This window comes from Phocoena phocoena, chromosome 13, assembly GCF_963924675.1.
Source record: "Phocoena phocoena chromosome 13, mPhoPho1.1, whole genome shotgun sequence".
Lineage (NCBI taxonomy): Eukaryota > Metazoa > Chordata > Mammalia > Artiodactyla > Phocoenidae > Phocoena > Phocoena phocoena.
This window is the reverse complement of record NC_089231.1, coordinates 12949563-12970277: the sequence shown is the minus strand read 5'-3', so window position 1 is coordinate 12970277 and position 20715 is coordinate 12949563. Positions and strand designations below refer to the sequence as shown.

Below are 20715 nucleotides of genomic sequence, written 5' to 3'. Positions count from 1 at the left end.
CACTGTGGCCCCAAACCGAGGTGGAGAGGGTAGCAAAAGAGAGGCAAGGGCTGAGCAGAAAGGCATCTCAGGGCTTTCCTGGTGGCGTAGTGGTTGAGAGTCCGCCTGCCTATGCAGGGGACACAAGTTCGTGACCCAGTCCGGGAAGATCCCGCATGCCGCAGAGTGGCTGGGCCCGTGAGCCATGGCCGTCCATGAGCCTGCGCGTCCGGAGCCTGTGCTCTGCAATGGGAGAGGCCACAACAGTGAGAGGCCCACATACCGCAAAAAAAAAAAAAAAAAAGGCATCTCAGAAGGAAACAGAACTCGGCCATAGAAGAGGCCTTGGGCGGAGAAAAGTGCCTGGAGAGGTGACACCACAGGCAGAAAGGAAGCTTTCTGGAAGGGAGGCCCCCAGGAGGTGAGAAATGACTTCAGGCTGGGACACCACGGCCGCATCTCCCAAAGTGTGTTCTGTGTCCCTTGCAAGGAAGGACCTACCCCTGGTTGAACTTCAGGAGCCCTGGGTGGAACAAAGTAAAGGATCTTCATCATGGAACTTCTCATAGCCTTTGATAAACCAATGTGACTGGACAAGAGGGGAATGTAAAATGTGGTATTTCTCAAACTTATTTGACTTATTTCTCAAAGTGAGGAGCTGGTGTTCCACAGAACGCTCTTTGGGAAACGTGGGTAACATACCAACCTGGAAATTCGGGTGCAGAGCCAAGGCTCTTGTTACGCTGACCTATTAAGTTTTCTTGTTCTGTTTTCTTAATCGCGCTTTGTCCCCTTCTAGAAGCTGTGATTCTCTTCCCCGGAGTCTGCAGCTCAGGGAGCCTTGGGGTCGTGGGGTTGCTCGCCGTATGACTGGAGAGCAGGCAGGAGTGGTCCCACCTGGGCAGTGGCCCTTCTCTAGGCTTCCTGAGGACGGGGGTGACCTTACCCTGCGTGGCAAGCCCATGCCAACCTTGGGAAGGGCTCTCCCCAGCTCCCCACCACATCTGTATGCTGGTAGATGTGGGAGAGCCCTGCTCTGTCCAAATATCATTCTGCCTCAGGGGAGATAACCAACAGGGACTTTAGAACAGCCTGGGGGCTATGGCCAGATCGCAGTAAAAATAATCATCTGAATTCTTTGCTATAGAAGAGAGTTCAGAATAAGAAGGATCTTGGATTCCATCCAGGTGGTGTTAGTTACAAAGGAGCCAGAAGAACCGCAAGAGAAGATCTCACTGGTGTGGCAGTTCTGAGCCCTCGGGGACTGGACGATGGTGAAACCGGGGAGTATTTAGGGAGAAGGACGTGTCTGTCGGCATCCTTACTGGTTGCACAGCGCCCCATGGTGAGTCCCCACTGGGGACAGAAGGATTGGCTCCAGGGACGATTCAGCAGGTCGGGAATCTGGAGACCAGATCTCCTAACCCCAGTCCAGCCACCGATGGGCTGGCTGACCCCAGGGCAAATCACTTTGTGTGGTTTCCTCATTTGGAAAGAAAAAAAAAGAGATAAAATCTGATCTACCTCCCAGAGATTCGGGGTGGTTTCTGTTTTGCTTTTTTGCGAAGAGCAACTAATAAAAATGATACCAAACTCCTCTGAAAATAAATACAGGCTCTATGCGTTTCTAGCAATAATAGCACGTATTCTCCTTGGGATCGTGGCTCAACTTACCATGATAAAATCACTGGTAAATTTCTAAAAAGTTACCCCTTTGTGCACATACCTTCTCCATAGAAAATGGTTTTCTGTTAGAAAAAGTTAAAGGACACTCCAGGCCTTTCATTTGGGGTTTATGTATTTCTTTTCCCTCGTTGAATAGCACTCTCTTTCTCCAGGTTTCGTTTTGGTCATATTTCAGAAATGGCTGAATTTCAGATTCTGAACACCCGCGCTCGGGAGGGCGAATTGAGAAAAAATAATGCGATTAGCAGATAAGTAAACAAACATTTTAATTGAGACTCAAACTGTAGAAGTACTTTGGGCAGTATGGAATTACATGTTTCCATATTCTTTGTTGATTTGCATGAAGCCAAAACCCAGAAGGTTATATTAAAACCGTAATCACCTAACTCCGTGGGGTCTGGAGAGTGTTTTTCATGTGGCAATTTAAAGGCCAGTGATTGTACAAAACACAATGGCACAAAGGAGTGTTTCTGCTGCTTTTGTTTCTTTCAGAAAGGAAATTAGTGCTGGGGGAGGGCAGAAAAGTACCATATTTCAGACCCCTACCCTGTAAAAGGGAAATACCTTGAGGGACCTCACTGATCCCTTAGGAAAGGTGGATTCGAGTCTAACACGGAATGAGGTCTTAATGCAGGTTTTATGTTTTGAGAACCAGGTCTCTGGCTCTTAGGAGTGGTTCTAAGTTGAAAACTTTACTGTATTTGATTTTTTTTTTCGTTTTGCATTTAATACATATTTCATAGACTTCTGTCTTAAAAGATTTCTGATTGATTGGCCGCAGGGAGCCAGCTCTCTTATCTAACTGGACTAAGTTCCCACCTTCTCTCCAAAAACCCAGAACATCCAGGAAGGCCAAACAGATCGTGGAAGAAGTTGCTCGGTTCTTTCTCATCTGATGTCATGAGTTACTGAGTGGTAACTGGAAAGTGCTCACCCAGTTCCTTTCTCCTTTCTCCACTGGATGCTAAGTGGACTCGCCGTCATAAAGCAAGCGTGTGGTTTACTGGGCCTCGCAGCCTTCCCTTCCTCGCTCAGCTGGAAGTGTCTGAGAGCAGAGGCATAGCGCCCTGTAGTCGTAATAGCTGATCGTAGGCCCAAGGCCACTCAGTCCCAGAACGTCAGCCTTCACCTCACTTGTAATTTTCCTTACGTCAGTTTGGACCCCTTAGAGATGCCCTGTCCAACGCATAGCTACTAGCCACATGTGGCTATTTAAATTTAAATGAAATAAAATTAAATGAAATTTAAAATTTAGTTCCTTGGTCACACTAGATGCATTTCAGGTGCTCAAGGTGGCTGCTGTATCGGACAGTTCAGATATAGGACATTTCTGTCATCACAGAAAGTTCTATTAAATGGCGCTGCCTCAGACATTAGCCAGAGAGGGACTTCATCTTTGCTGAATTTTAAGAAACTGAGACCCAAAGAGGTTAAATGACTTTTCCAAGGATTCCCAGGAATTTACAAAAAATATATTTCTTGGCTCTTTTGGAATCCTGAGGATATCCTATATTTCGATCTTGAATTTTAAAATTTCTACATCAAATGCATATTTGATTTTTGCAAGCAAAGGAATCTAATATAACGATGATCTTGCGGTATAAAAACACTGATTCTTTTTGGAGATGCTCAATCAATCTGTTATAGTTAATTATGTCTAAATTATTTTTCCTGCTTTTAGTGACCTGTGAATTTCACAAGAAAAAGGAAGTCTCGATTAATTTTTGGAGAAACATTGCTTTATTTATTCCCTATCCTGGATTGTGTTAGTAATATTGTTATGCTACTAAAGACACTCGGAAAACTGGAATCAATTACATGAGAAGGCCGGGGAGTCACAGGACCCATCACTGTAACATCCACGGTCAGTTAGCATCATTGGTCAGACTCAGGGTGGGAAGACAGTGCTAGAGACTTACAACACATGTGTGTCCCAAATGTTCTTCGTAGACTCTTAGCTTCACTTAGAGCCAAAACAGACAATAAATGTCTCTCTCACTCAACTGTGTCCAGGATTTATGCAGTGCCTGGTGTGAGATCTCACTGCAGACAAGAATTCACCTTGGGTGGCAGGGCTGAAGCCTTGCTCAGGTGCAGAAACCAAATGCAAAGAGCCACAGAGCACTAGAGGTGGGGAATTCAGGACTTGGGGACTCTTGAAGAAGGTCCGTCCAGAGGAGGGGCCCAGAAACTCCTCTGAGAGCCACCTTTCCTGCTAGGCTCCCTTGGATACAAGGAATTTATCCCAATGGAGATCAAAGGGGATTCTGGACCACTGTTTTAAGTTATTAATTAAGTGAAATTGATCTGCAATTATTTCAAAAGCTAACCAAACCATGGTATAGAGAGAAGATAAAAGAAAGAATCTGTGCTCACCGTAGCTCTTATTAACTTCCTCTTTGTAATGAATACCGCTCCTTGTGTTCCAGCGAGCCCTTGCCTACCCACGTGCAAAAAGGAGACACCAAAGAAAGCAGCAAGGCATCTTCTCTTGTCACAGTGAGTTGTGTTTCTCTAACTCTGGGGCTTAGACTTGTTGACGAAGATGCCATAAAAGGCTGATGTGCCCCTTGGGTGTGATTTTTATCGAACAGACACTGAGTATTGGGACAGTGGAAGAACGTCTGGCCAGTGTATTGGGTGAATTACATGATAAGAAGGTGCATCCCAGAATAGCAAACCAACTGGGGAGGACTCAGAAAACAGGAGACCAAGTCCAAGAAGAACAGATGAGGCACAGAGCACCCATCAAATACCACAGGGCGGGGCAGATAAGGGTCGGAGCCCAGAGGTTGGAGGATTAGCAGACCCAACAGTAGTATTCTGGTCGCTTGTAATTCTGCCCGGCATGGCTGAGCAAGGGCTCCCTGAGTTCTCTCATAGTCAAGAAGGAGGGTTAAAGCAGCACAGAAGGCAAGGCCTTGGTGGCAATGTCAAGAGCATCTTCCTCCTCTCAAGGTGAGCCCTTCTCCTGCCCACACTCAGCCTGGACACGTGCTCTGCGGTTTTTGGAATGGGTCTGCTAGTCCGCAGCACCCTGACCAGCCAGGGTCTAGTGCATCCATGCTCCTTGGAAATGATTATCAGTTAAACCAGATATTCTTCCTAACTCCTGATGTATTTTAATGAGGAGATGGAGAGAGAACCATCTGCAGAAAAGGCATTATCCCTGTGTGCTCTGAGGACAGAGCATGGGAAGAATCTTAAAGGCTCTGGAGTGGGAGTGAGGCGTGCACGGAAGATGCACAGGAAGCAAGATGAAATGAAACCAGAGGAAACGGCTGCGCTGCGGCTGGGAAGTAAAGGCTGAGCTTTGAAGAGGGGCAGCTCTGGCACCAGACCTTGACCCTGCAGATGATGGTCTCCCTGAACGCCGGGGCTTCTGGATCGAGGCGCGTGGATGGCTGGGAGCTGACCGTGCGGGCTGGCGGTCCTGGGGACCAACATGACTGGGGAAGTGCAGGGTTAGGATTATACTTTACACATGTGACACTGTGCTGAGTTTGGCCTCGAAGGCATTACTGGTGAACTCAGAAAGGGAAGTCTGATGTAGTTGGAAAACTCAAACCTCAGCGCCACTACTATGAGCTGTGATGCTTTGTGAAAATAAATTAACCTCTCTGAACCCTGGTTTCTACTGTGGTAGGCTGAATGATGACACCCCCCACACCCTCCCGAGACGTCCACGTGCTAATCTCTGGAATGTATGAATATGTCACCTTATATGGTAAAACGGACTTTGCACGTGTGATTAAGGCTCTTGAGATGGGGAGAATCCTGGGTTGTCCGGGTGGGTCCAGTGTCATCATAGGGTGCTTATGAGAGGAATGCAAGAAAGTGAGAGTGAGAGAGGGGTGTGATGAGGTTGGAATGATGCAAAGAAGGGGCCATGAGCCAAGGATGTGGGAGGCTTCTAGAAGCTGGAGAAGGCAAGGAAGTGGAGTCCCCCTAGAGCTGCCAGAAGGAACATGGCTCTGACGACACCTTGATTTTAACACAGTGGGACCTATAAAGTGCAATGATAATGGTACCCACCTCATAGGTCTGCTGCGACAGTTTAAATAAGACAGTGTATCTAAGGCACTTAACAAAGTGGATGTCAAGTAAATCGTAGATGGTTTTATCATGTGTTTTATAAAGTCATATTATGAGAGCCAGGGCTGGATCCCACATCTGACTTAAAGGACACCCACTACACTGCACTAAGCCAACTTGGCGTGGTTGGAAGTGGCTGCATCTCTTCTTAGAAATTATGGTACAGCATTTTAGGATTGCTGGAACCCAAGGAGATGCTTCTGAGTCCTTTATCCCAGAAGGCTTTGGGGACCCACAGACGTGTGACTGAAGTCCTGCGTTCCAGCTCCGCACAGCCACGATCTTGGTGGCATTTGAAGGGCTGCAGGTGCACCTAAGGCACTCAGGTAATGTGACAGTGGCGAATGAAAAATGTCACCAAGCCGTGTGGCTGTGAAGTAGGCAACTGGCGGGTGTGGATTCCAGAGTAAGAACATGCTCTGTGCTCGTGGACATGGGCATGGATGAATTTGGTCACATGTGAACAGATCAGAGTGACAACAACTGTGGCTGAGGGAAGCCCAAGACCCTTCTTGGTTTCTGTCTTTGTGGAATGTATGTACACGGCCTCCCCATGAGTAGGGGATGAGTGTGATGACATAATGACTAAATTCTGTTCGAACTTGAATTAGTTGTGGTACCACTGGGTGGAACATAGGGGAAGTAATTAGTGAAGGCAAATGGGAAAAGTCCAAAACTGGAATTTTGTTTTTAAGTAACACTGGGCAGAGAACCATTTAGGAATGAAGACAGCATATTTCCCTAGTCCCCTGCACGCAGATCTCATTTTAAGGAAAACAATGAGAAGGTAAATTTTAAGTGGTGTCATAGGAAATGTTAGAAGCTAATGTTACTAATCTGAAAGCTATCGGGGCAAGGAACTATCCAGGTGGTTATGGGGTAGAGATATTGCAGGAACTCTCCACAAACGTCTCAAATTGTTGGTCTTTGAAAATAAGGTCCACGTGCAATGTTCTCTGCAGTGTCATTGTCAAGATAGTTACTAAGTCTATAGCTAGGCATTATCAAGATGGATTCTCATGATGAGTACCTGTCTCCAAGGACCACAGTTGATTATTATTCTGGGGGTCATTTATCATTCTCTCCCTTTCTGTGTCTCTCTCAGTAAATAAAAATGAAAAGTCAAGGTTTGGAAATAATTAAGAAAATGGTTGACCTTGTAGGTAATTATAGGAATTTGCTACTTTGATTCAGCTTCCTAATATAAATCCTTACTCTGTCTTTGTAAATATTGCGGGCTATTATTTTCTGTGGCTGCACAGCTTTTAATAGTTTGGAATAATAAGTAATGTGATTTTCTATTTTGGGTGGCACCTCAGCCCCTTCACATTCACCATTTTGATCTCCATGCCGCTGCCTCAGCAGGTTGGTAGGACAGGACAGGACAAACAGTGCAGTTCTGCTGAATTGAGGAGAAACCTAAGGTTCAAAGAGGTGGAATGCTTTACCCAAGCTCATACTTCTAGCCAGCCACAATTTGAATCCAGATCTTCTGATAGCAAGTGTTCGAAGCCCACCATTAGGGCTTGAAATACTTTCATTGAACATACTGCAATCTGGTTTCCCTTCTACCTAACAGCAAATGTTTCAAAAGTAAGAATTCTTTTGGGAAAGTCTGGAAAAGAGGGTTTGAGGTGTTGCAGGAAGGGGGACCCCTTCCAGGGCCTGCCTGAGAGTGGGCCCCTGCCTAACACTCAGAAATGAACTGTCCGAGGAGACACACATGCTGACAAAGCAAGAGACTATTTGGAAGGGGCGCCTGGGCGGAGAGCAGCAGGGTGAGTGAACCCAGGAGGACTGCTCTGCCACGTGGCTCGTGGTCTCAGGTTTTATGGTAATGGGGTTCGTTTCCGGGTTGTCTCTGGCCAGTCATCTTGCTTGGCCCGTAGTTTGACTCAGGGTCCTTCCTGGTGGCGTGCACATCGCTCAGCCAAGATGGATTCCAGAGAGGAAGATTCTGGGAGTTGGTAGGACATATGGACTGGCGTGTCCTCTCTCCTTTTGACTTTTCTGAAATTATTCTGTTGGTGGTAGCTTGTTAGTTCCGCGTTCCTTACCAGGAGCTCCTGGTGTAAGATAACTCATGCAAGTGGTTACTATGGTGCCTGGCCAGGGGGGGCTGTTTCCGTCAGTGGTTCCCCTAACAGAGGCAGTCGGAGAGAAAGATGCTTTTCAGCCTTCCCAACTTAATTAGCATGGGGGTAGGGGAAATGGGGGCAGACAGAAGAAGGCATTTTACAGGCATGTTGTTCGTGTGTGGGCGCTAAAACATCCGTACACGGAGTCTAGAGTGGAGCCATTCAACGTGGTAGCCACCAGCCCCATGCAGAGATGGAGCCCTTGAAAGCTGGCTCATTTGAATTGAGATGTGCTCCAACTGTCAATTCCACACCAATTTCAAGGGCTTCATATAAAAAAGGATGGAAATGACCTCAGTCATTTTCATATTGATTATATGTTGATATATTGGGTTAAATAAAATGTTATTAAAATTAATTCCATGTACTATTTTTAATTTTTAATGCGATTACTGGAAGATGAAAAATCACAAATGTGGCTCACATTTTATTTCTGTTGGATGGCACTGGTCCAGAGGTTTCCTGTTTGGATAAGACTTGGTAGGTGAGGGTAAGTGAGGCCAGGTGAGGCCAGGAGTCCAGCTGGGTCTCAAAGAGGACAGAGAGTCCTACAGCAGAGGGCCAGGGGAGAGCTGGTCCACCCTGCCCTAGGGAATGGGGCCTTATTATGCAAGAACATTAAAGAAGCAGCAAGAGTTCTATGTGGCAATTTCAATGGAAACATTTTCACTCCTGAGACCTAGTTTCTTCCTAAACTCCACCCAAGGCAACATGGATTATTGCTTCCTGGAAACTCAACTAGGGGACTTGAAAGTGTCTCATATTAAAAACAGAAAAACCCAAGAAGGAGACAAATAATTATATTTCTAAAAACTTTTAGAACAAATGCTTGCTTGTGAGAAATAATTTTCCTATAAATATTTTATTCCTCCTTTTCTTTCTTTTGTACCCTGGCTGAGGAGTTCCACATGGACACAGGAGATGATGTTCCCCTTGGGAGAGAAGATCAAAGCCTCCCTGGGTCTACTTGCTGTTGAATTCTCCTCACAGTCTTTGCAGCTTCTACCCCCTCCTGCTTGCTGGGCTCTGAGATGAAGTGGGCTCAAACGTTTGGAAAAACAGAGAGAATGCAGGAAAAAAATCCACAGCTACGTAGCATCTAAGCCAGTTGTTTCAGACAGAAAGTTCCAAATCTTGGCTAGAAAGAGAGAAATGTTTACTTTTTTTTGTCTGTGGGAACCTGCCCCTGAACAACCCACTTTGAAAGAGAATGTGTAGTGATATAAATAGCAAGTTAGCCTGATTGATGTAAGATGACCCCAGAAAACAAGGAGCTTATTCAATTGGGCTTGATAAATATTTTATCAAGAAAAAAAGGAAAAAAAAAAAAAAAAGCCAAACAGACAAGACCCTAGATAGAGACTTCCTGAGGCTAAGGACTGGGTCTTAATAATTCCTAAATCCTAGAGCTCTGTCCCACACCTGTCCTAGGAGTAGAGCTCAACAGACATTTGTTGGACCACTGGATCCACTCATCAGCTTGTAGGAGACCAGTCAGAGTTCTCCAGGGGGTGAGAAAAGAAAGAAGGAAAGAACAGGCCCTGATTGCTTTGGGATTTGCCTTTCCTTATAGATGTGGGCTCAGATATTTCAGCAGCATAGATTAAGAATGATATAGGAGCATACAACCAAGGACACACAGACAGACAAATGACAAGTGGGGTAAGATGGGCAATGAGCTGCAGTTCTGTGGTTTTTCAATGGGAAAGAAAAAAAAAGGAATTTTAAAACACAGATTTGCAACAAAAATAATACATTTCAAATTGACTAGCCTCTCACGCTTTTCTATGACAGAAGTGAGCCTGTGCATTTAATTGAATTTTTGTGACTCTAAGGCTTTGTTTTTATTTATTTTGTTGCTGGAATGAATATTTATTACAATTATCATTACCCAATTACCTGCTGGGTCCTGGGGGGAGGGAATGTATCCTCTGCCCCTCCCCCATCCATCTTGGAGCTTCCAGTAAAGTCCAGGGGGAGTGCCTAGAGGGGCAGACAGGGCAGGAGTCTTCCAGCAGTTGCTGATGTTCCATTAAAAGGAGTTTGAAAAGGCATTTACCACCCTTCCACATGTTCAAGTTGACATTTAACTTTTAAAATTTAAATATAAATAGTTGCAAAGGATTTTCTTTCCAATGCATTGTGAATAGTATGGGAAAGAAAATTGTCCCGAAACTATCTGTGGCAGAACTTTTTTTGTATGATGTAATTTATAACCCCTTCCGTGAAGTAATTATGATTCTTGATAAAATGCTGGAGTAACTTCCAGATAGACTTTAATGGGATTAAGAAATCCTGAGAAGTTAGGCTTCCCCGTTCACTATCTTAAGACACATCAGTCAGGCTCTGGGCATTCTTTGGTGGTGGGACCACTTTTTTTTCCCTCTGGATTGTCTCTGACAATCCCTGAATTGAGGCCAGTTTGAAATAGAATTTTGACACATACTAATAACACGTTTGTCTGAGAAGTTATTTTAGCAAATGACATTGTACAGATAACTTTGTTGCATCACTTTTTCATTATAGACAGTGGAATCTAAATACCACGACAATAATCACGCATAATACTCAGCATCAGTTACATGAAAAAAACAGGAACAAGTTATTTTTTGACCCCAGGAAGTTTTACATTTTCCCTTTTCTTCCCTAAAATTCATATTTCTACCCTCCATTTTATCCTAATACGATATGTCTTACAACTGAAAGTTTAAAATTGGTTAGCCTGTCATAACTTTCTACAACGAAAGTAAACTATGAATTTTTGTGACCATAAGGCTTTACTTTTTTGTTCCTAGGTTGAATAATTACAATTATTACCCAACTAATAAAAATGTACAAATATATTACACATTTTGATAAACCATTATTAAATCTAAATTTTAAATTTTATTGGAAATACAAGTGTTAATGAGATAAATGGGGCTAGTTTATCATCCTCCCCCTCCCCATCAAGAAGGACAAGTATCTATAAATAGAAATGACCTGTTACTAGAAAGAGCTAAGGTTCACCATCAGACCCATTCTTTGTTTTTTTTTTTCCGGTACGCGGGCCTCTCACCGCTGTGGCCTCTCCCGTTGCAGAGCGCAGGCTCCGGACGCATAGGCTCAGTGGCCATGGCTCACGGGCCCAGCCGCACCGCGGCATGTGGGATCTTCCCGGACTGGGGCACGAACCCACGTCTCCTGCATCGGCAGGTGGACTCTCAACCACTGTGCCACCAGGGAAGCCCTCGTTCTTTGTTTTTATGGATGTAAGCTTCGAGGAGAGCTGTTCACATACCAAGTACGAGGGAGTGGAAGGAGTTTTGTACAGTAATGTTACACAACTCTGGATTTCTGAGTTATATTCTGAAATCATATTAAAATAAAAAAAACCCATATCCTGCCAGCTTGACAGGTGGCTGTCTTGACTAGGTGTTCTTCCACCTTTGTTGAAAGCAACCAATTGGAAAAGTGATTTGCAAAAGGATTCGTTTCCCAGGCATTAGTGTCTGATACAGCCCAAGGATTTCACATCATACTTTTTGGTAACTGAAGGATTTTAAATCCCCAGGACAGTGCCCAGAGGTGTGCAGGTAAATTGGCTCTCTGGAAAAAAAAAAGAAAAAGAAACAAGAGTGGGGATAAAAGCTCTATTTTGTATCTTGTGCTCATTTCCATAGTGTAAATACTTCCACCAGGGCTGATTTCAAGCTACCAAACTTGACTTCACTGGAGTTGGGAAGAGACGGGCGTGATTGGCCCCCGTGGCCAGGGCAAGGGAGCCCAGCACAGGGTACAGTGCCTCACAGCCAGATTCCGGGAGGGACAGCTATGTGCACCTCTGTTTTGTGAGCGGTGACAGATGATTGTGAAAGGGAAGGTGGGAGATGAGAACTGGCCTGACCTCAGGAGTGTTTCACGGAGGACAGTTTAGGACAGAGCATCCCTGGGATGCCAAGAACATTGATTCCTTTAAACACCCCAAGCTTGCTTACCCCTTGCAAATGTGGTGCCCCAAGGCTCCATGTGCAGCCGTTTGAAGACCACTGATTGAGAAGAGAAGCAAGGGCCTGGGAGGCAGCCGGACCACAAGCTCAAATCCTGCCTCTGCAATTCACGAGGTTTGAGGACTTGGGCATATTAACTTTTATGAGTCTCAGATTTCGCCTATAAAATAGGAGAAGCCAATACCCACCTTCCAAGGTAATAACTGGTGGTGTTACGTGTACAGGGCTGGCAGCCAGCTGCTATCGGAGTCCTTTTAATTGAGTTGAAGGGAAGACCCTTGGAGGGTTGATGCCTTCCTAGGGTAGCAGTATAAGAGGGAAACATAGGTGCCCGGCTATTTAGGATTTCTATGCTCCAAAACAAGTGACTGCTTTGGTTATCTTCTTTTTTAATTAATTTATTTATTTTTGGCTGTGTTGGGTCTTCGTTTCTGTGCGAGGGCTCTCTCTAGTTGCGTTGAGCGGGGGCCACTCTTCATCGCAGTGCGCGGGCCCCTCACTATCGCGGGCTCTCTTGTTGCGGAGCACAGGCTCCAGACGCGCAGGCTCAGTAGTTGTGGCTCACAGGCCTAGTTGCTCCGCGGCATGTGGGATCCTCCCAGACCAGGGCTCGAACCCGTGTCCCCTGCACTGGCAGGCAGATTCTCAACCACTGCGCCACCAGGGAAGCCCCTGCTTTGGTTATCTTAAAACGCGCACTTCAAACCAGAATTTTTAGCTTCTGTCTCTCCTTTTTATACCATCTTTCATCTTATGGAACAGAGGTTGGGATCTTCACTTGGTCTGAGGGAGTACACCCGGCAGCAACAATGGAAGTAGAACTCAAGGCTGGTCCACCTTGAACCAAACCAGAAGGGTTAGTAACGAAGAAACAAAACCTTCTTCTAAGGTGGCTTCACCCATTGAGCAATCCCATAGCCTGGCCCCCCAGGGCTTCATAACCAGTCAGGCTCCCGGTGGCTCTACTGGCTTGTTAAGAAGGTCTTTGAATGACAGGGCAAAATCACATCACCGCATCACAAACAATTCCAGGGCACAACCGATATCTCACACTGTACTTTATTTTTCTTCACAATATTAACTGGACAAAGAAAGTTGAATGGCAGTGTGGCTTTCCCCAACAATACAAAGAAAATGCCATTATATTTAATGCTGGCCAAGCAGAGACTTACTTTATCTTAACAATCTACACTTATCGTATAGCTTTCTGTGTGTGTGCAGTGTTGCAGGATATCAGCCACCCCTAAGAAGTGTCCATCTTAAAAACAGCCCGTGGAAGGGAGAAGTGTGAACATCTTGATAACAAAAGCTTTCAATACAAAACCACTTTTTATACACTTATTTTTATTGAAAACAAAAATAATCCCAGTAACTCAAAACAAAAGTAAAACTTGGTTGAAAACTTAAGAAGATAGTATAATAAACACAAGCTTCCTCCAAAGAAATGTGATCGGCTATCACTCCTTTAAATGCTACCCCAGAGGCAAAAACTTAATGAAATGAGCTGGCTGGAAGGCTCACTGCAGATTCCCTAAAAGGTTTAGGGACACGGAGTTACTAATATACTATAGTCATATTTAGTAACAATCCCGGGATTTTTTGATTAAGCCTTTCCGTCTTCCACAAGTGTTTCTGTCTGCTGAGCTTACCTTGGGACCCAAAACAACCTTGTCATCGATAGGATATATATGGCCTTTCAGTTATTTTTCTGGGGTAGTCATGATGAATTGGGGCAATACCATTCATACTCCATCTGGTTTTCTTTGTGCCCCGTGGGATGCATATTTCATGTTGTCTAAGGCCACTACTATGAGCACAGACATGGAACAGGATGAATCTTTGGGTAAGGATAAGGAACTTGTATTATTACTTACCCAGTTCAGTCTCACTTTTCTTCTCCCCGTATTGTGCATAATAAGTATTTAGAAATAGATGTCCCTACCAACCGGAAGGTTTTCATTAAATATCCTGTTAGTTAAAATTACGAATTTATTGTTTAAATAGCCATTAGACATGTCCAGGCTTGAAATTAAAATCCTTACCATTGATGGCAGATGTTTAAAAGAGTTTTGGTTCATCTGCATTGCCATACAGAGCTGGACTTTGAGTTGTTCTGTTGTCTCTAGAAGCTAAATATACCACAGAACTTGAAAATGTTTCTTGTTTGTTGCATAAGGTCCTTCACGGAGGCATCACATTGATCCTAGTGAAGTTTTCACTTGTTTGCATCTCACATCCTACAGTCCTGGCTATTCTGAAAGCCTCCGCACCCTGATCCAATCTTGGGAATGTTTTGCTCATTTGAAAATTCTTCCTCCCAACCCTGCAACAAATGTCCTTTGTCCCATAATAATTAAAAAAAAAAAAATCCCTGGGAAGATTCAAATTGAATAACAATAAAGATCTGATTGGAACCTTCATAAGCTTAACAATGTAGAATTGTATTTCTTAAAAGTGTGTAACCACATTTGTCTGGGCTGCAAAAGACACCACAGAATAAGATCAGAATAGAATTTCAACTGCCTCCCTAATTTCCTTAGAATGGCTTATATTTCAAGCCCTTCCTGTTTTTTTCTGATAGAGGAGGTGTCCATTACTAACTATAAGTGATAAGGAAGTATAAAAACAGCCGCTGCCTTAGAAGTACAGTCGAAATTAGAATTTAAGTTCACATGTATAAGTTCATCATTTTAGCATAAGTTTAATTACAATATAGACAATTTGCAATTCTGTTTATCCCATAGATCCTCGATGCAAAAAACCCAGACGTGTTGGGACTGTCCTACATATTTATGTCTAATCCTGATTATTACAACTCCTCTTGATTTATGATCACTTCCTAATTTCCCACATTGGGCCAGGACTAGGTCTTTAAATGATAAGCATAAACATTTTCTAATGAAATAAAGTCAAATCTTAATGGAAGGTCATATCTGAATAGACAGAGATAAGTGAGCTGGGGCAGAGGCTGTTGGTTTTTGGCTTGAACTATAGCAAAGTGCTTCCTTCATTCGAAATGTGACTTTAAGCCACATCTTAAGCCTGCAAAATCTGAGATGAGCTGGTTGCTGCAGAAGATACGAGCTGTCATTTTGATCTCTCTTTCGGGCTGTCTGTGCGGCGAGGGCCTGGGAGGACCCAGGAGGTTCTTGGGTGCTTTTCTCCTTGTGGCTTTTTTTAGAGCCCTCGACCTCCATTTGGAAAGTGCACGTGCTCTATTGAACCCTGACCTGGGCCAACATGTGCACCACGCTGATGGTAATTCAGGTGTGAATCCCTCCTCCACACCTGTTAGGTAGGAATGGGTCTCTGCTGTCCAACTGCAAAGTAATTGAGACAATGCAAAAAAGGAGGAGAAAAAAATGACTAGTTGAGGCTTTTATATACATTCATTGCTTCTAACATGTTTTTAACAACAAGAAAAATGCAACTTCAGCTACTCTTAGAGAGAGTGTAGCCACAATACTGTACAGTTCTGGGGTCAGGTGGCCGGGAACATTTATCATTAAAACCAGATAATGTAACCCCACAGCAAAAGGAAACCAGTCAGAAATTAGCCCCTGTGACCTTTTTTATATATACATTTTTAGAACACTCTGCAAATCCCAGCTTGAACAGTAACAACAACAACTACAAAAGACAAACAGGCTTTATGTTAAAAATGTCCGTGTTCTTCATGGTTACTTCTAAAGCAGCTTGGAGGATCTCGCCACTTGGAGTGTACTGCAAACCGACTCCATTAGAATGATCTTGGCAGGATAGCAGCACAGAATTTGATATTCCATATTCCTCACTTTTGACAATGTAAACCTTTCATAAGATAATATTTTGCTTAAAAATTAGAATCATTCAAAGGTCTGATCGTCCTGTTCCCTGAGGCCCGCCAGGGAGGTCTGGCTTCATACCACGGGTTTCTTGCTTTCTCCGTCTGGGGCGTAAGTGCCACTGCATTTCAGGAAGGACCTGAGGACGGCCACGGAGAAAGGCCCTATGGAAGGAGGGTGGGAGGGCTCCAGACAGGTCTCCGTGGAAACGGGCACGGAAACCATCTCTAAAGGGCAAACCATCGGAGCCAGAATTTAATCCCCTGGTCATCTTCCATCTGGCTTTCCAGCCGAATGAACCTCATGGGTTTAACCAAACATGTATGCAATCCTAAATGATGTGAGTTAAATTCTGATTTGGCCAAGGACAAGTAAACCTAAGCAACTAGGTCAAAGGGACAACAGATACGTCCCTCACAATAAATAATTCTGTTGACATGGAAGTGGACGTAACTCGGTTCAAGCAAAGTGGCTGGGTGGCCAGCATGCTCCAGGTTTTCTCACGTAGCTGAGACCCAGGGCTTATCTCACCTCCTCAGAAATGCTTTTAAAGAATTAAGAGCCAAAAATCTCAAATGGAAAAAATGATCATTTTTGCTAACAAATAGTGTAGAGGCCATAACTAAATACAGTTTTTTAAAAAGATGCTGAGATGCATGTAATCTTTTTTTTTAAAGCAGCTTTCGAAATATCAACCACAGCATTAAACATTGAACATAAGTACATTCCAAAGTTAATACAGATAAATGGTATATAATGCAATAATGCCACAGTTATTCCACGTATGTCTCAAGGCTGATTCTAAACTTGAAAAAATATTTCTAGTTTATGAGCTGGAGATTTCACTTCTTTTGCTACTTCTCTAGCGTTTTCCAGCACTGATTATTTTTTTTTTTTTTCTTTTTTAACGCCCCAGGATGTACAGATAATCCTCACATTCCACACCTGGAACTTCCCCCCCCTCCGTCAGGTTTTTCAAATAAAACCAAACTACAATGACAAGATAATGTTTTACATCGTAATTCCACAGACATAGGTCAGTTAATCCATTTTAACGCTTCCTTTAGGATTTATGACCCTCCCCAAAGTCTTTAAAATCTTGCTTTAAGCTGCGCAGGCAGGCTGGCAGCCGCGCAGCCAAGGCGCACGCAAGCGTTTCCCCTGGGGGGCGGGCTCCTCAGCCATCGCCACCTCCCTCCGCGAGCAAAGGCGCAGTGCCTGTTTCCTTCCCTCCACAGTGATCAACGCCCGAAGAGCCTTGGCTCCCGGGTTCCACGCTCTGCGTGGAGAGGCGTCTAACCAGGGGGCCCCAGGGTAGCAGGACCAGGCCTCCTGCCGTCTTTCCTTGCCCGCGCGATTCTGAGCTCCGTCAGCTTCCAGACATTCGCAGACCACACTGCTCTGTTTAAAAGCCCTCGAGCAGGCCAGCGAGTGGCCAGGCTGGGTTCCAGGACGAGGTCTCCGAGCTGGGGCAAGGCAGAGCAGACCGCGGCCTCTTGGGAAAAGCAGGCACTTGTGGCGGCCTGATGCTTCCTGATGCCGAAGAAGTCACCGAAACGTTCGCTTCCTCGCATTCCAGAGGATTCTGTTTCATACACAGGCAGCGCCAGTATTTGGAGGGGGAGCGTATCCAAAATATATGAATATACACGTCGGGGCTTAAGGTACTGGATGATATTGTATAAATTGCTAAAATGCTTCTCGGCACAATTGGTAGCTTAAAAAAATACTTTCCTATGGTTTAAGGGCATTTTTCCCGTCACTGTCCTTCGGGCTGGAGATCTTGGCGAACACGAAGTCCATCTGAAGTTTCCGATGGTTTTCTTCCAACCGGGTGTGTACCATATGCAGAGTGCCTGTTCTTCAGGCCAGGGAAGAATGGTCTCCCCTCCAAGGACCTTCCCTCTATTAAGAACACAGCCTCCAGGGCAAAAAAAAAAAAAAAAAAAAAAAAAAAGGCAAAGAAAGCGAACACCTTCTTCCTAACCTCCAGCAGCCAGAAACCCGGCTTCTGGAACAGTCAAGTCCTTTGTCAATTTGTTTGCTTTTCAGATGGTGAGTCAGTTGGGCCAACAACATGGAACAGAAATCCATGTTTATAGGCACAGGAGACCAGGTGGAGCCATCCAGGTGGGGCTTAGTAATTAGCAGTAGAGTTTCCAAAGACATGTTCAATGGGACTGTCTTAAATAAATAAATCTTATTTTTCTTAATAATGTAAAAAATAAATTGTATTTCCCTTTGGCAGTAAGTAGCTGATTCGACGTTGAGCCTGAAAGCTGTTTTTTCGTTGGTGGTGGTGGTTTGTTTTTGTTTTTAAGAGATCACAGCTTCGCTTCATGGTACATCAGTGACAATGCATATTATTTCTACTGCTTTAGTGAACCTTTTGCATATGTGTTTGTGGCCGGCTTGTGGACTTCACTTATGGCCCAGATAGGCACCCAGGGTGATGCAAGCTCCCACCAGGGCCAGACTGAGCAGTGCCTTCAGAGACAGCCAGGAGAAATCAAACAGAGGCCGCATGCTGGGACCGTACAGCTCCACAAAGGCATCCTGCAGTGGGAAGAGGAGGGAAGAAAAAGAATATTAGAGCGGCACAGACAGAATGCCAGATGACAGGGAGAAAGGCATCTGAAGTGCCTGGGCACCTTCAGGAGGGTGAGGGGAAAGGTCAAACGCACTTTGGGGGCAATGATTTCAGACCCACTCTTTTCACTTTCATTCAGGAAATATTTTTTGAGACCCTACTTATGTACCAGACACTGTAGAGATACAGCAGTGAATGAAATAGGCTAAAAGCACAAAAGCTTTGACCCAGTGGAGTAGGATAGACAGTAAACACAACTACATGTTTCATATAGTGTATTAGAGAGTGGTAGGTGCTAAGGGAAAAGATAAAACAGCAAAGGCAGTTAGAAATACGGGAGGCTTTGCAATTTTAGCTAGCATGACCATTTGTAAAAATAATTAAAAAAAAAAACCAACTACTCCTTTATTGAGTGCTTGCTATATAAACAGATGCCTGACATGCATTATTTTGTTTATCCTTCATACCCATCTTATAGATTCATTTTCTTTGTTCTTGTGCTGTAGGAAAAAAGCTGAGACTGTTGAATGCTCATTTCTTAGATTTGTTGGGGAAGATTAGATTCCATGTTTGGGCCCAATGAGTATTTGGACAACTCTAAATATATCTGAATATATAAAGCAGTAAATGAAATGTTCCCTTGGTGTGATTAATCAGGCATGAAGAGGAAAACAAGATGTAGCTCCAGTTAGGGCCTTCACGATGGGAGACAGCAGCACACGGAGATGTCCAGCATCACTGTGTGGGGGAGGGTCTGACGATGTTTACTGTGTTTTTGTCTGTTTGGGGCAAGTACTGCAGTAGAGGGACCAGGTATCATCTGTCTCCCCAGGGCTATGTGTGGTCTTCATACATGTAGGTGTTTGAGAAATGTTTGTTCAATTAAAGAGTGAAGTTTTCTGAAGTCGAACATTGGTTTGAATTCTGTGTTTGGCCTGATACTTCACCTAGATGCTTACTCGGCCTTCTTGAAATTATTCCTTTTGTATACAGAAACCTCTGGACATCTTGCAGTAGTCTCTAGAGTTTAAGGCGTCATTAGGGAATATTCTCATGTTATTGAATATAAACTTACACAATTGTTTTTCATGACTGCATAGTATTCCACAATATATGTTTATATATCGATATCTATGCTGTACTTTATTTAACCAGTTCTTTATTTGGGTTGTTTTAAACTTCTGCTCTCATAAACAACATTATGATACAGCTTTAGACATAAATTCTTGTCTACTTGTTTGGATTTTTTTAGACAGATTCCCAGAGGTGAACTCAGTTGACCAATCATCAGAATTGCCCCCCACAGTCACGAAAGGTTTGTGTGGAGCCATCCTCACTGGTTGCCCTGTGACCAGTGGCACCTTTTACAAAAGGCAAACAAGAGGGAATTCCCTGGCAGTCCAGTGGGTGGGACCCGGCACTTTCACTGCCGAGGACGTGCGTTCAAACCCTGGTCGGGGAACTAAGATCCTGCAAGCTGCAAGGTGTAGCCAAAAAAAGAAAAAAAAAAAAAAAGGGCAGACATGGGTTTAGGGCAGTGGGTCTCACTGCGGTGGTCTTGTCCCCCAGGGGACATTTGGCAATGCCTAGAAACATTTTTGGTAGTCATGGTCTGGGATGGGCGTGCTGTCCGCATCTAATGGGTAGAAGCCAGGGATGCTGTTCAGTATCCACAAGGCGCCGGACAGCCCTTACCACAAAGAATTATCCACCCCAAAGCGCCAACAGTGCTGAGGCTGAGGAGCCCTGCGAAGAAAGGTTTGGAAGAAACTCTGTAATCACGGCCCAAGGAAGACCCAGTGGTCCACCTAGTGTGTCAATAGCTTTGGTCGAATTAGTACAAGATTACTTAGTCTAGACAAATAACTGCTCCCCATGAGTGAGCTATACCTTCAGATGTACTGGATTAACTTTTACCAGGAGAGGGCGCAAGGGTTTTCTTCTTTCTTAATCTATTGTTAACATTTTCAAAGTTTGAGCCTTAGCAAGCAAGGCAGTAGACATAAATGAAATATGTGCTTAGTGCCCTTAGCGCAAAGCTGAGCTAACACTCACGGCTGTTTGTCAAGACACCTCCTGCCTTCCCTACATGTAAGTGGGATAAATGGGGCAGAAAGGGGTCAGGACCTATTTAGAGAAACTGCCTCTTGCAAAGTGCATCTCAGGATCCCACAGACACAGCAGCAAACGTCTAACAGCCCTCCCCTCTGTGCTGTTCTCCCTGAGGGATGGGCAGGCCGGAACCCGCAGGAGCCCAGCCAAAGGGCACCCCAAATTCCTCAGAGTACCAACACTGGGCAGTATGCAATTTGGCTTGATGTTGAGAGGGTCAGTGGTTGGACCCAGCATCCCTTTAGTTATCAATGGAGTTTTCTGTGGCAGAATATGAAACAGGCTAAGGCCTAGGCCATCTG

At 44.4% G+C, this 20715-nt stretch overlaps 1 protein-coding gene across 1 annotated transcript in view; it reads right to left on the bottom strand.

Annotated features, from left to right (window-relative positions):
* Window positions 1-18030: 18030 nt before the first annotated feature.
* BCL2 (BCL2 apoptosis regulator) overlaps window positions 18031-20715 on the bottom strand; it is a 176147-nt gene continuing 173462 nt past the window's right edge. The window contains exon 2 of the mRNA XM_065889734.1: window positions 18031-18267. Coding sequence (XP_065745806.1) covers window positions 18133-18267 — 135 coding nt within the window. The 3' untranslated portion in view covers window positions 18031-18132. The remainder of the gene's footprint in view (window positions 18268-20715) is intronic.